At 40.2% G+C, this 12,876-nt stretch overlaps 1 protein-coding gene across 1 annotated transcript; it reads left to right on the forward strand.

The window, feature by feature from the left end:
* Positions 1-887: 887 nt before the first annotated feature.
* Positions 888-12,085, forward strand: agpat5 (1-acylglycerol-3-phosphate O-acyltransferase 5 (lysophosphatidic acid acyltransferase, epsilon)). Its single transcript, XM_085297040.1, has 8 exons — positions 888-1,731; positions 2,332-2,401; positions 2,486-2,601; positions 3,875-3,964; positions 4,925-5,015; positions 5,893-6,054; positions 8,646-8,769; positions 10,136-12,085. Exons 1-8 carry the CDS (start codon positions 1,513-1,515, stop codon positions 10,359-10,361), a joined length of 1,098 nt encoding a protein of 365 aa, XP_085153166.1. The 5' UTR covers positions 888-1,512; the 3' UTR covers positions 10,362-12,085.
* Positions 12,086-12,876: the final 791 nt, after the last annotated feature.

The following is a 12,876-nucleotide window of genomic DNA, read 5'->3' on the forward strand; positions in this document are numbered from 1 at the left end:
AACTGATGGCAACAGTAACTCATTACAGCCAAGGTGTGCAGAAAAGCATCTCTGAAAGCACAAGACATTGAACCTTGAAGTAGAAGCAGCAGAAGACTGCATCCAGTGCCAGTCCTCTAAGCTAAGAATGGAAAACTGAGGCTACAATTCACATGGGCTCTACAAAATTGGACAATGGAAGATTGGAAAAACTTTGCCTAGTCTGATGAGTCACATTTTCAGCTGGTGGATCAGAATTCGGTGTAAACAACATGAAACCATGGATCTATCCTGCCATGTATCAACAGTTCAGGGTACAGAGTGTAATGGTGTGAGTGATATGTTTTTGGAAAACTTTTGGCCCTTGGTACCAATTGAGCATTATTTAAATCCGTCTCTTTATGACCACAGTGTTCCCATCTTCTGATGGCTCCTTCCAGCAGAATAATGTGTAGTGCTTTTGCATTTTTGGTGTATAGATAGAAAGAGAAACCCACTATGCCAGGCACTGGAGATATCACCTGCATAAATCTGCCAATATTTACATCATCCGCCTCAGTGTTCCTATTAATGAATGTGCATCTTCCCTTTAAAATAAAATAAACAGAAAGCTCTGTTATATTTCCAACTATAAATATTACTATTACTATCTTTACTTTAAAAAAATAAGTACTAATGGCGTTAATATATTCACATATCATATTAAGCAATCTCCACGTGTGTCCTGAGACAACTTTTGACGCCACATGTTCTCAAACAAGAAAACGAAAATGAGGGGTTTTGCTGGAAAGAAAACCAAAAAACGCGGCATACGCCTTTAATGTTACAGCATATGGTTCTCGTGGTGCACTGTCGCTGATTGGCTGGCCCCTATTACGTCACGTGGCCAGTCGGTTTTACCCGGCGTCATTGCGTAGGGAGGCGTGTGTGACATTTGCGGTGCAAGAAGCTAGTTTGAGAACAGCTAACCGGGTAAAGATGAGGACCTAGAGAAGAAAGTAGGAAATATTTTTTCCGTTTAGCACCAGGGTCGAGTTTTGGCTTTGACTTGGTCATGGTTCCTCGATTAGAGAAGATATTTATGTCAAATGTAGCGTTTGGTAAAACTTCCTGTGTTGGCGAGCACGTTGAGTAGTTAAGCTAATGCCTTTTTTTCTGAACTTGTAGTAAACGTGCAGAGTTCAGGCTGAGGACGTGTTCCGGTTTGCTGTCCTGAGATGTCCGTACTAATATTTGATAACTGCAGCTTAAGTTTATGCATTGCTGTACGGCTTTAAGCGCTTGAGCCGACTTGACAAACTGCGTTTTTTTTTTTGCACACAAGGTTAAAATTAGCTTTAGCCAACTAGCTCCTCATTCCCTTCTTGCTGCAGCTTTCTCACTTTTCCTCCGCTGACTAGTCGGGACAGGTGTGCTGAAATTGGGACAGGTGTGTTGTGGGATACCCAGGGTGCACTGCTACTTAATCACGGCGTGCGCTGACAGTCCACTTCAGGGATTTTCTGTCACTTCAGTGGAGCCAGAGGTGCAATCATGCTGCTCTCTTTGGTTGTGCACACATACTCGCTGCGGTACTGGTTTCCTGCTACGATTATGCTGGGGACAGCCCCGGCTTATCTGCTGTCATGGGGGGCTTGGCGCTTGCTGTCAACTATCTTACCATCGAGTTTGTACCACAAAATAGACGACCGGTTGTACTGCGTCTACCAGAGTATGGTCCTATTCTTCTTTGAAAACTACACAGGAGTTGAGGTGGGTGATCCTCCACTTTGTGTTTGGGTTATTTTACCTACTAATATCTAGTCTACGAATAGAAAAACAGACTGTCTTAAGATACAGCTGCCTCTGGGTGCATATGTCTGCAGGTTTTCAACTTACAGCGGATTAAAGTCTGTGGAGAATGTTGCACTTTTTCAGGTCTCTGTATCTGTTAGAACTGTTGGGGTAAATATATAACATTGTAAGAGTGTGTGTACACATTCAGCCCAGTTAACCAGATGGACCAGACACATTGCAAGAAAGTCTGCATTCTTTGGCACTGCTGTTGCCACACCTAGAACAATAGGCGGTTTTCGTACGTTAAGGTGTGTTTACTGAAGGCACGTACAGTGGTGTAGCTGGCTGACCTTTGCCTTTGAAAATGATTAATCTCATAAATTCATTGCAGTATCCTCAAATGAAGGCTTCTTAAATGTGCTGTAGTGTTCGAGTAAATTCTTTAGGATTAATTGCAAAGACTCAAGTTTTAACATTTAATGAAACAATATAAATGTTAATTTTACAGTGATGTAAAATTACCTTTTTGCTGACACGTATACTGCCTTCAACCTGCTTTCTTTTCTTTTTCTGTAGATTGTTATTTATGGCGATATACCAAAGAACAAGGAGAATGTGGTTTACCTGTCAAATCATCAATGCACAGGTACTTAATTTGAATATCAAGCTTTATAAAATGTAGTCCAATGTAAAGCACTATTCAAATATCTAACCCTTTCTTTTGTTGTAGCTGACTGGATCATTGCTGACATGCTTGCCATCAGGCAGAGCGCTCTGGGTCATGTCAGATATGTCCTTAAAGATGGACTCAAGTGGCTGCCGCTATATGGATGGTATTTCTCTGAGGTAATGTATCTGTGTGAGTATGAGGAGGTCATTTTTAAGATTAAGAAGAGACCAGCTGCTTAATCTGGGGTGGCTGTAGTTCAGGAAGTAGACAGGAAGGTTGGTGGTTCCAGTCGCTGGCAAGATACTGCTAACCCCAAGTTGCTCTCTGATGCATCCATTGGAGTATGAATGTGTGTGAATGTTATATAAAAAGCACTTGAGTAGAAAAAAAGTGCTTGTATTAATGGGGCAAGGTGTGTACTGCGTTTTGAGAGCTCAGAGTATAAAAGCATTTACCAGCTTGGCACTGTGACTGATATTTACTGCATTATTATACAACATGAGTGCTCATGGGTTACACCAGTGCTGCAACGTTGGCATTCCATTTGAACTTAACCTGTAAAGTTTCGTCACTTCATCTTGGATCATTAAGACATCATGGTAGTTAACCTGACATATTTTGCCACAGTAACACATACACAGATGGATATAAGGGCTGGTTTGGGGCAAGGGAAAAAAACAAAATGATTCTACCATGCTCGCCAGGTGTATGTATGTATGCATCAACATGTTTAAGTTGCATTTCTTCTCTGTAAGAGTGGAAGGGAGTTGTCTCTGAATGCGCTGCATTGTTTGCAGCCTCAGCTTGGAATTTACAGATCTCAGAATAAAAAAGGCTAACCCCAGTGTGGCCGGGTGATTACCACAAACACTCTTCTAACATGTGAGAACGCTGTCTAAAACAGGAAGAGTCTTTGACACAAGAATTTTTTGTTTTTGTTTGTGTGTGGTGACTGGTTTGTAGCAAAGCTTTCGTCTCATCTCTAAAGTCTCAATTTGTTGTTGATGAAAGCACACCTAAGCCAAGAGACCACACTTAGCATTGGGGTCACACCATCTGTAATAAACATAATAAACCAAACCCATCTCTAAACGCAGCCTTCATTTTGCACAATTGTGTTCCATAGCATTAAAAAAAATCTCTGCTATAAACATATGTAGTGCTTTTCTACTCAGTAGAGCACTTTAAGTCTCACTCACCCAATCACTTCTATTCATACACGCACTTTTTACCAAATGTTTTTTGTTTGTTTGTTTTGTAATACATCAACACTGTGATGTATGCATCAGGGACAACTCAGGGTTAACATCTTGCCCAAGGATACTCTGACACGGAGTAGAGCCGAGAAACGATCCACCAACCTTCTGATTAGTAGACCTGAACCACAGCTTCTCTATTAATTAACTACTCTATTAATCTCATTTGGATTTTTTTTTCTCTTCTACCTAGCACGGGGGAATCTATGTGAAACGAAGCTCAAAGTTCAATGAAAAGGCGATGAGGAAGAAGCTCCTTGCTCAGACTCAGCGTGGAGCACCGGTAACTACACATCTTCAAGTATTTCCTGAATGTAAATCTTTTTTTGTCTCTTAAGTTGAAACAAAAGAGGCTTCAAGATTTAAATTGCACGTAATTATATTCTTAAAACGGAAAATCCAAAATGTTTTGTTCAAAGGTCATTTGAAGCCATTACCATTTCAACACATTAATTTTTTTTTTTACCTCCTGGAATATTTATGAAAACAAGATAGTAATTGAAATTAAAGTTATAAATATTTCAGGATTTGTTTTGTTCTGTATCAGTAAAATGTTTTATTTTCTGCCGTGGGAAACAGGCAGCAGTTTTTACTCCATCTAAATGGATAACTGGATGTTTTTATGTGTTGAGATTCATTTGTTTTGTGTGTTTGCTGCGGTGCAAGGACTTGCTTTTAATCGCTTTTTTGGATTTGACTGTGGGGGATTAGTGTTGCCTGTGCGTATGTGTGTGTTGTAGCACAAGCCGTCATGGTTTCCAAAAGGCTCACTGTGAAAACTGTGTAACACAGTTCACTGCTGATAGTTCCTGTTCATGTAATCAATTGTTAATGGAACAAAAATTTGGAAACTGAGACAAGAAACGTACGATCATATTAATAAAGACACAGATTTTCACAAATGGTTCAGTTTGGCTGGAATCGGTAAATCCCACTTGGCTGCGGATGCCAGTAATTCACATTGGTTCAAACTGCTGCATAGTTTCATTTGGTGCAAATGTTGTCATAAAGGCATCTGCACAGGTTGGGCAACAGTAGATGAATCCGATACAGCTGGGGCCTGGGAAGCAGGGTTTGTTTTCAGGTTAGCTGGAATCTAAACTGGTATGAATCGAGATAACCCGATAAAATGTTTTCATTTTCTTTTAAGCCTAAACAATGTTGGGTTTACAGATTCCTTCTCAACAAATAGTACATTTGTTAGAAAACTGTCTTTGATTTCATGTGCTTTTTCTCCTCATAGATGTACCTCGTCATCTTCCCTGAAGGAACTCGGTATAATCCAGACCTCAAGAATGTTATCGCTGACAGTCAGGCTTTTGCTGCGAAAGAAGGTAGAGTCATAACAGCAGCCACTCACTGCTGTACTTGTGCATACTGATTCAGTTCAGCCCACTCAGTCAGTAAAACAGCTGACTTAAATTTAGTTCTGAGACCTTCTTTGACCACTAAAACATAACCTGCAAATAAAACTTTCTTGAGCGTTAACAAATGAGAAAAACTGTATAAAACTAGAAGCAGACCTGGATTCAGTAGGATTAAGGACTCAGAAAGCCATATAAATGCTCATGAATATAAAAGATTATATGGAACAGTAAACATATCAGGTAAAAACCTCACTAAATAAAAAATATTGTAATACTGGTGCTGCGCTGAGAAGTAGCCACGTTCCACCAGCTTTGTTATTTTGGCACCACCATGAAGTGCAATGAACTGAAACAGTTCAGGGGCTTGTGCTGCTTTCTGCTCACAAACAGCCTCGATTCTGCAGAGATTAGGACTATCTCGGCCTCGGCACTGAATATCACCTTCCCCCATTAATCCAAATAAATCGCTCTGGAGCGCTGACATGTGCGCATGACATTATCTGTTATTAGTGTGGCATTAGTGAGCAGAGGACGGTGGCACACCAACCTAGGATCCACCAAGCTTTGCTGTGAATATCTCAAACAGCCACATTCACATTTGTTTTTCTTCATTTTGCGGGGGATTCTAGCCGTCACCTGTTTTACAGTAGAGCAGTGGAGCTGGCAGGAAATGAGAAGAGATGGGGAGATGGCGCACAACAAAGGTTCCCATGCACACTCGTGTATGAGGAGCCGTCTGCGTGGCTCATAAATCACTAAGACACCGGGACTGTAATATGTAAAACACTGGTTGCATGTGCTGATAAGAAACAAATTTATGACGGTTTTTACATATTTTTCACAGGGCTCACTGTCCTGAAGCACACTCTAACACCCAGAATGAAAGCAGCTCACGTAGCCATCGATACTATGAAGGGCCACCTGGATGCTGTGTATGACGTCACTGTGGCCTACGAGGGAACGCTGGACAGCTCCGGGCAGAGGAGATCTGCACCAGCGATGCCAGGTATGCAGGCATGTTGTTTTAGACACGAGTCGTGGGGGTTCTGTTGTTGGCGTTACAGCTGATTACGTGCACCTTTATTTCTGTAGACGGCAGCTGTTGTTGCACGAGATATGCTTTGGTTTGCCCGTAACAGCGACCTCAGTTTGCTTTCTTCTTAATCAGTGCATCCTTAAACACACACACACGGAGTATTATTAGTCCTTCAACATTGTAAACGACGCCACCGGTAATTAATCACACAGCAAACATCACCTATTAACAGTCACACCTTCCTGTAAACAACATGACTCGGTGTTTTGGAGCCTTTGATTATTCCGTGTTCCCAGTTGTTCAACAAGCGCTCTTTGAATGAATTAAAAAAACAAAAAAACATCCCGTTTCAGGAATAAACATCTGTGTGTTTCTAGAAAACAGAACAGAGAATAGAAAAGCATTCCTGTCCTCACGCACTTCCTGGCCTCATGTGGCGAAGGTGACGCTGGTGATTTCACAAGGAACTGGAAGGGACTCAAGACTGCCAAAGCAAATGTTTCTTATCGGGGTGACTAAATTAGCATTCAGCATATTTCTGTAGTCCTTTAATAGCTGCAAATTGAGAGAAGACAAATTAGTGATTTACTGCACAATAGAAATTATAATATTTGCTGCTCCAATTCCTGCTTTACTTAACAAAAACAACAAAAAACACATTCTTAATATTAAATGTAATGCATTTCAAATCAGAATGGCTTGTTGATTTGATTGCAGTCATTTCAGTGCCTCTGTGGGAGGCCTTTTTGTTTTGATAGCTGTAAATAAGGGGTGGTTTTTGCATCGCTACAACAACATTAGCATGTGGTCCAGGACTTTTCCTTCGTAGTCACAAAAACATGGTTTAAAAAATGGTAGCAGCCAAAATGTGGAGACTTAAAAATAACTTTATTAACTTATTGGTTACTTGGATTTGTTCATTGACTGTGAAGGAGGGGGGATAATGCTATTGCAAATAAAGTTTTATATCCCTTTTTTATTGAGTGTATTAAAAACAACAACACAAATCTTTAAACTGATTAAATTATAACTTAAGAACAAATGCTTGATTGTTACCGGTGATTACAAATTACGTTCTTATCTTCTGGAGTACTACTTGTATACGATTACACATATTTGCAATTTTTCTTTTGTACTTCACCGCAGCTTTTAAATCAGTTGATGTGATTGAAGTGCACATGTTCAGCTTTAAATGAAAGAGAATAAGAGAGAAAAATAATAAAATCCATGAAGTGTTTCTGAATTGTAGCAATTTTTATACGAAGTTCCCAATTTTTCATTGTCAAAATTAGTTTGACAATAGACTGACAAGCAGTTTCATGGCCAGATGAAGACCCGTCCCTTTTTTATGATAAATGAAGGAGACGTGACATCTGAAGGTCAGTTGGTATGTTGACTTAGTATTTTACAGCTTCTCACTGTGATTGTAAATAAGGGACCAAAGATGTATTGGTGCATGTGAGGGAGGCTGTTGTTAAGCTGTCAGGTTATCAGAGAGAAGTTTTAAGTGTAATTGTAAAGACTATCCTTGTTTAAAATATTATGGTCCAACTTGTAACTGCACCGCTCATGGTAGCAATCGGTTTCTTTCAACTCGCGAGATCAAAGATTCCCTCTCTGTTTTTAATAAAGATATTTGGATCATAGCGAGTTGTTTGTCACTTCACAGCAGAGTTGTTTTCCCTTCCAGGTGGTTGTTTTTTAAAGGTTGTTTTGCAGCATTGTTCTGCTCAAACACACATGACATGCAGTCATTGAGACTGAGCTTTGATTTATGAAACGCTTTAAGAGTCTTTTAGCCTCTCTGTGCCAAACACGAGTGTCTGCAGCCAAGAAACCCAAAAACAGGATTTAACCCCCCGCAAGCACGAGGAGGAAATGCACCAACACTGCTTTGCACCTTAAGAATGACTCCGGCGTTTTTATTGTGCGTTACAGTAAAAATATTTTCGTGCCTTCAGCCGTCAACGAGTTGTCGACACTCGTTAAACTGGCACACATTGTGTGCGAAGGTCAATTTAAATCCGGGCAGCCGCTGATGGAGGTGCTCTCTCCAGCAGTCTTTCGCTGCCGACTTCGATCAAGTTTCCTCTTTTGGCCTCAGTGCCACATTTCCTGATGATATTGCATGTTGTGGAAACAGGAACTTGAAGGTCTCTGGGGATAGACGAGCAGCCTTGAGCGTTCACACTTGGTTACGCTTTTATATATGACCTCCTCAGACGTGTGACTTTCTGTTTCTTTGCTTAAGTGCAGACTGACAGTTGGATTTTAACATATTGTATGAAGAAAAGTTGAAACTGAAACATTAAATCTATAATATTTGGAAAGATGTTTTGTCTTTTGTGTCATATGATGTAACACCAGTGACTGTTTTGGAATTGCCTTTAAGTGATTTCCTTCCTTTACTGGTCTTTACTGGGCAATTGCATCACAGCAGCTCCAGTCCATCACTGTCACCTCGTGTTGGTTTTTAAGTGCTTACTGTACGTGTCGTTGCACTGACAGGCTTTTCCTGTTTTTGATTGGTCTTTTTATGGATTTATTTTTCTCTTTGACAGAATTCCTCTGCAAAGAATGCCGCCGCATCCACATACACTTCGACCGTGTGGACATAAAAGAAATTCCCTCGGAGCCGGCGTTTTTCCGCAGATGGCTGCACGATCGCTTCGAAATCAAGGACCGGTGAGTGTGTGCGTACCTGTGTGTGAGAGCATGTACACGCACTTGTGTGTGGAGTAATTAATCATGTTGAAATTGCATGTCATCTAGTCAATATGTGAGCTGCGAGGTGTTTTTGCAAAACGACTTCTTTTGTGTGCCACCGCTCTGTTACAGAGAGATAAACCTTAACTTTGTGTTTCTGTAGTTAGAATAAATTAACACAGTACCAACTTAATATTCAACCAGTAAAATATAACAAAGGGTTTTGTTTCACAGGTTTCCAGCTGGAAAACATAATTATTTACTCTACATATCTCTTCTTTTTTTGTATACGATGCTAACTAATTAATTACTAATAAAACAATACCAGGTAGTCATTATGAAGTTAATAATTAATAAATCATTTATTTTAATAAGCTTTCTCATTTAGATAAAGATCGTTTGTTAATCAAGACCTGTGAACAAAATACATAAACGACAAATCGACCCGTAACAAAAACAGTTACACATGTTGGCAAACTGAGAAAAGCGTGTCTAAGGGTTGTTGTGACGGTGAAAGAACACAATGTGGTTTTGACTTTATGTAGTTGTGGACAACAAACTGTATATAAGAATTGCTTCTTGGCACACAGTTTAGTAAGTAAAAAAAAAAAAAGAAAAAAAGGCTGCTTCAGGCACACGTGTACAATTGGGTCAAATGTGGTCGCCGATTTGCTCGTTAATTAAATTGTCTTTACACTGACAGCTCGTCGCGGATAGCTTATTCGTTTTTTGTGAGAAACACAGAAAAGTAAGGTTTTCTTTTGTGGTTTCTCTGGTGTGATTATGTGACATTACCTCTGAAGAAACCATTTGAATAATGGTTTTGTGACATTTCCATGTGGGCACAGACAGAGAAGGGTCTAGATCAGTGGTGTCAAATTCAATTTACGTCATGGTCTAAGTACACTTAAGTTTAAGTGGTCCAGATCAGCTCATTTCAGCTTCATAACCTGTAAAAAGAAATAAATGTCCCCTTTTTCTCTGCTTCAAAAAAAAAGTTGACCTGCACATTTTAATCCATGAGGTGTTTTAAGAAAGTCTTTTTTTTTTTTTCTCTCTCTCTCTACGTGATGAAGAAATCAAGGTCAAAGGTGTAAAACTGCATATAAAAGTACTGGTAGCTCACTACCTGTATTGTAAATTCCACTGTAATAAACTTTAATTTTATTTACTGTTATACTAATGACAAGAAAACATTTGTTTTGGTATTCCTTTGTTGTAGTATAACAGACCATGTGTGATTTCTTAGTCTGTAAGAAAGATGTGAAAGTGACAAAAATAGTCTCAAATGTTTTTCTCTCCTCATCCTGATTTCATGAGACTTTTTTTTTCTTTCTTTTCAAAGGCTGCTGACCAATTTCTACGAGTCGCAGGATTCCGACAAATTATGCAAGTTCCCCGGTGAGGGCAAACCTTCTCCGCTGAATCTCTCGAAAACCCTGCCCTCCTTGGTCATCCTTGGGGGACTGACACTGCCAATGCTGCTGACAGAAAAGGGCAGGAAGCTGTACGTGAGAACCTGGGTGTGTGGGACGCTTCTGGGCTGGCTGTGGGTAAACATTTTTCCCTAACAAATCGAGGCCAGTCTGCCACGATGAGACGCACAAAAGACTCGAGACGGTGCCATTTTCCTGTATCGCGACACAATGTATGCTCCAGATGCAGAGCAGTATGTGATAAAAGGCTCAGAGATATTTTTGTTTGACTGTTTGACCGGAGACACTGAGAAATGTTAGCCTTTTGTGCTACTTGCTCTCTCCTCAACCTGAAATGACAAAACCTTTGTTAAAGTATTATATTCCCCAAAAGTTATTGAAATAGCTTCATACCTCTATTAAAATAACCCCTCCTTCCTTTCATCGGATTTAGCCAAATTAGTATCCTTGCATGCTGTTTTCTTCTTCTTTGGTCTTTGGCCAGTTTAGTTCTAATTATTTCTGAGAGCAAAGTGTGCCAAGCACTCTAAAAACACATGCAACGATCACGGTCGGCTGCTGTACTAAAGAGCACAGCCTGCTGCTGATTGATCATTTAAGTGCACTGATTTATTGGTATTGGTTGTAATGTTTGTCTTGTTTCATGCCAAGTCTCATATCAGGAAGAAATGCACTTTTCCCCCTCGTGTAAGGTGATGTTTGTTTTTGTTTTTTACATTGGTCGAACAACATGCAGTCCTCTACACGGGCCCATACGGGTGACACCAGCTACATTGTTTATTTTAAATATTCATCTTTTGTTTCCTCACTGTGAATGTAGCCGTAAGAACAAGTATATTTGTGGATCTGTGAAAGACTAGCCCCTCCCCCTTTTCTCTTTTCAGCTCAGCCTTTTTTGTCAAGAAACACTGTTGGAGCTCGCAGTGGAGGACTGTCAGTGAACTTGTTCCACTAATGTAAATCATTACTTCCACCTTTAAAATCGTCAGTCATTGCCAAAACCTGTTGCGTTTTGTTTTTCCACATCGTCCCACTGAGAGCGTCTCTGCGTGTTTTAAGTTGAGCAATACGTTGTCGACGACGGCAAAGAGACTTTACGTGTTTGTTCCTCTGAGTTAATAAAAAAATCTGATTTTTTCATAATTATTCATAACTTTTCTATATGCATTTGTTACGACCGTGTTAAGGTTCACGTCTGTCTACCTAACAAAAAGCTGACAAAGCCATGTTAACAGTATATCGCAGGTTTCCTGTGCACTCAAAGCCATTTGTATTTTAAACATCATTGTATCGTGAAATGCACTGTATGTCTGTTGTCGTTGTTTACCATGAAAGCGTTGCATTTTCCACACGTCACTTTACGTATTTACGACCTCCTGTAGCCTGATGTGTTTTATTTCCTTGTGTGGATGGTATAGTAATTTACATCTTGCTCTAATACCTCACTTGAATAATCCTTCCTTGTTTTTAAATGACCTTTGTCAGCCATTTTCTAGTCATTTTTATCCAGACGAGCTCTGACTGTAACTCATCAGGAAACTCTGTGTAGACAGTGTATTAAATGCCAACTGTTTTTGGAAATGCGTGCCTTCTCTTTGGAGGAGTCGGTCCTCGACCGTCTCACAGAGCGCCACGGTGGCTCTATTTTCTTTCTGCCAGGTGACTGCACAGACGCTCTCTGCTGGAGCTGCTGCTCACTGCAGCATGCGGCAACACTGTCTACAGTTCATAGTGGCTTATTTTCCTCTAAGAATGCATTGATTTACACTTGAGGACTATTATTAAATGGTGAAACCTTTAATGCGTGTAAGTTATGGAAGTTGGGGGTGAGAATGAAATAAAGTGGTTTTCCTGGGCAAGTTGTCTCTTCTCTGTTGCTCTTACTGCTTTGATTATAAGTTTGATATCACATATATGTAGAAGATGCATACTGTTCTGCCTCTGTATTATGTATATACATTATGCTTTATTACTTCTCATGGTCAGGAACAATACTCGGGTGGGCTGTGGTGTTTAAACTGCCTTTCAAAGTTTTGTAGACAGCCTCTTCAGTCTTAGGACCTTTCACGGCCCTCCATACAAATGATTCTTCCCACCTGCACGAGTGACTGAAGTTAAGTTTGGCACTTAGCTTGGAGATTAAAAGCCTGGGAATGCATTAATATCAATAACACAAACGGCAGGCATTTCTGAAATTAGTGAGATAAGCACCAGCTCAACAATGAGATGCAGTCGGTCTGCTGTGGGGTTTAACCTGTTGTGTTTATTCAGAGTAACGACATCATGCAGAAACAAACCTGATGATGTTTAGTTTTTAATGATTGGTGATGGATGGTCAACAGAGGGCTGAGATAAAGGAGGAGGTGGGCAGAGAAAGGGAACAATGGAGACGATGATGAGTGAGGCGGGGAGGGGAGGGGGCCCTGGCTCTAATTTTTTTTTTGCAAATCAGTTGGTCAACATGAACTAAGGCAATGCCTGGTTTTACAGTGTCTTTTAAAACATGTCCTAAGTTTTCTGCACCAGTTTTTTCTAAATTCTGTTTTTTAATTTCTCATGAAATATTCTGATTTCCCATGATCCCTTCAGCCTTGTTATTGGCTCTCCTCTGTTCCCCCATTTAAATCCTGCAAACACCCCTATAGAGGGG

The sequence above is a fragment of the Mchenga conophoros genome, linkage group LG13 (assembly GCF_057382185.1).
Source record: "Mchenga conophoros isolate Kocher_MC1m ecotype Shallow Benthic linkage group LG13, M_conophoros_male_GT1.1, whole genome shotgun sequence".
Taxonomy (NCBI): Eukaryota; Metazoa; Chordata; class Actinopteri; order Cichliformes; family Cichlidae; genus Mchenga; species Mchenga conophoros.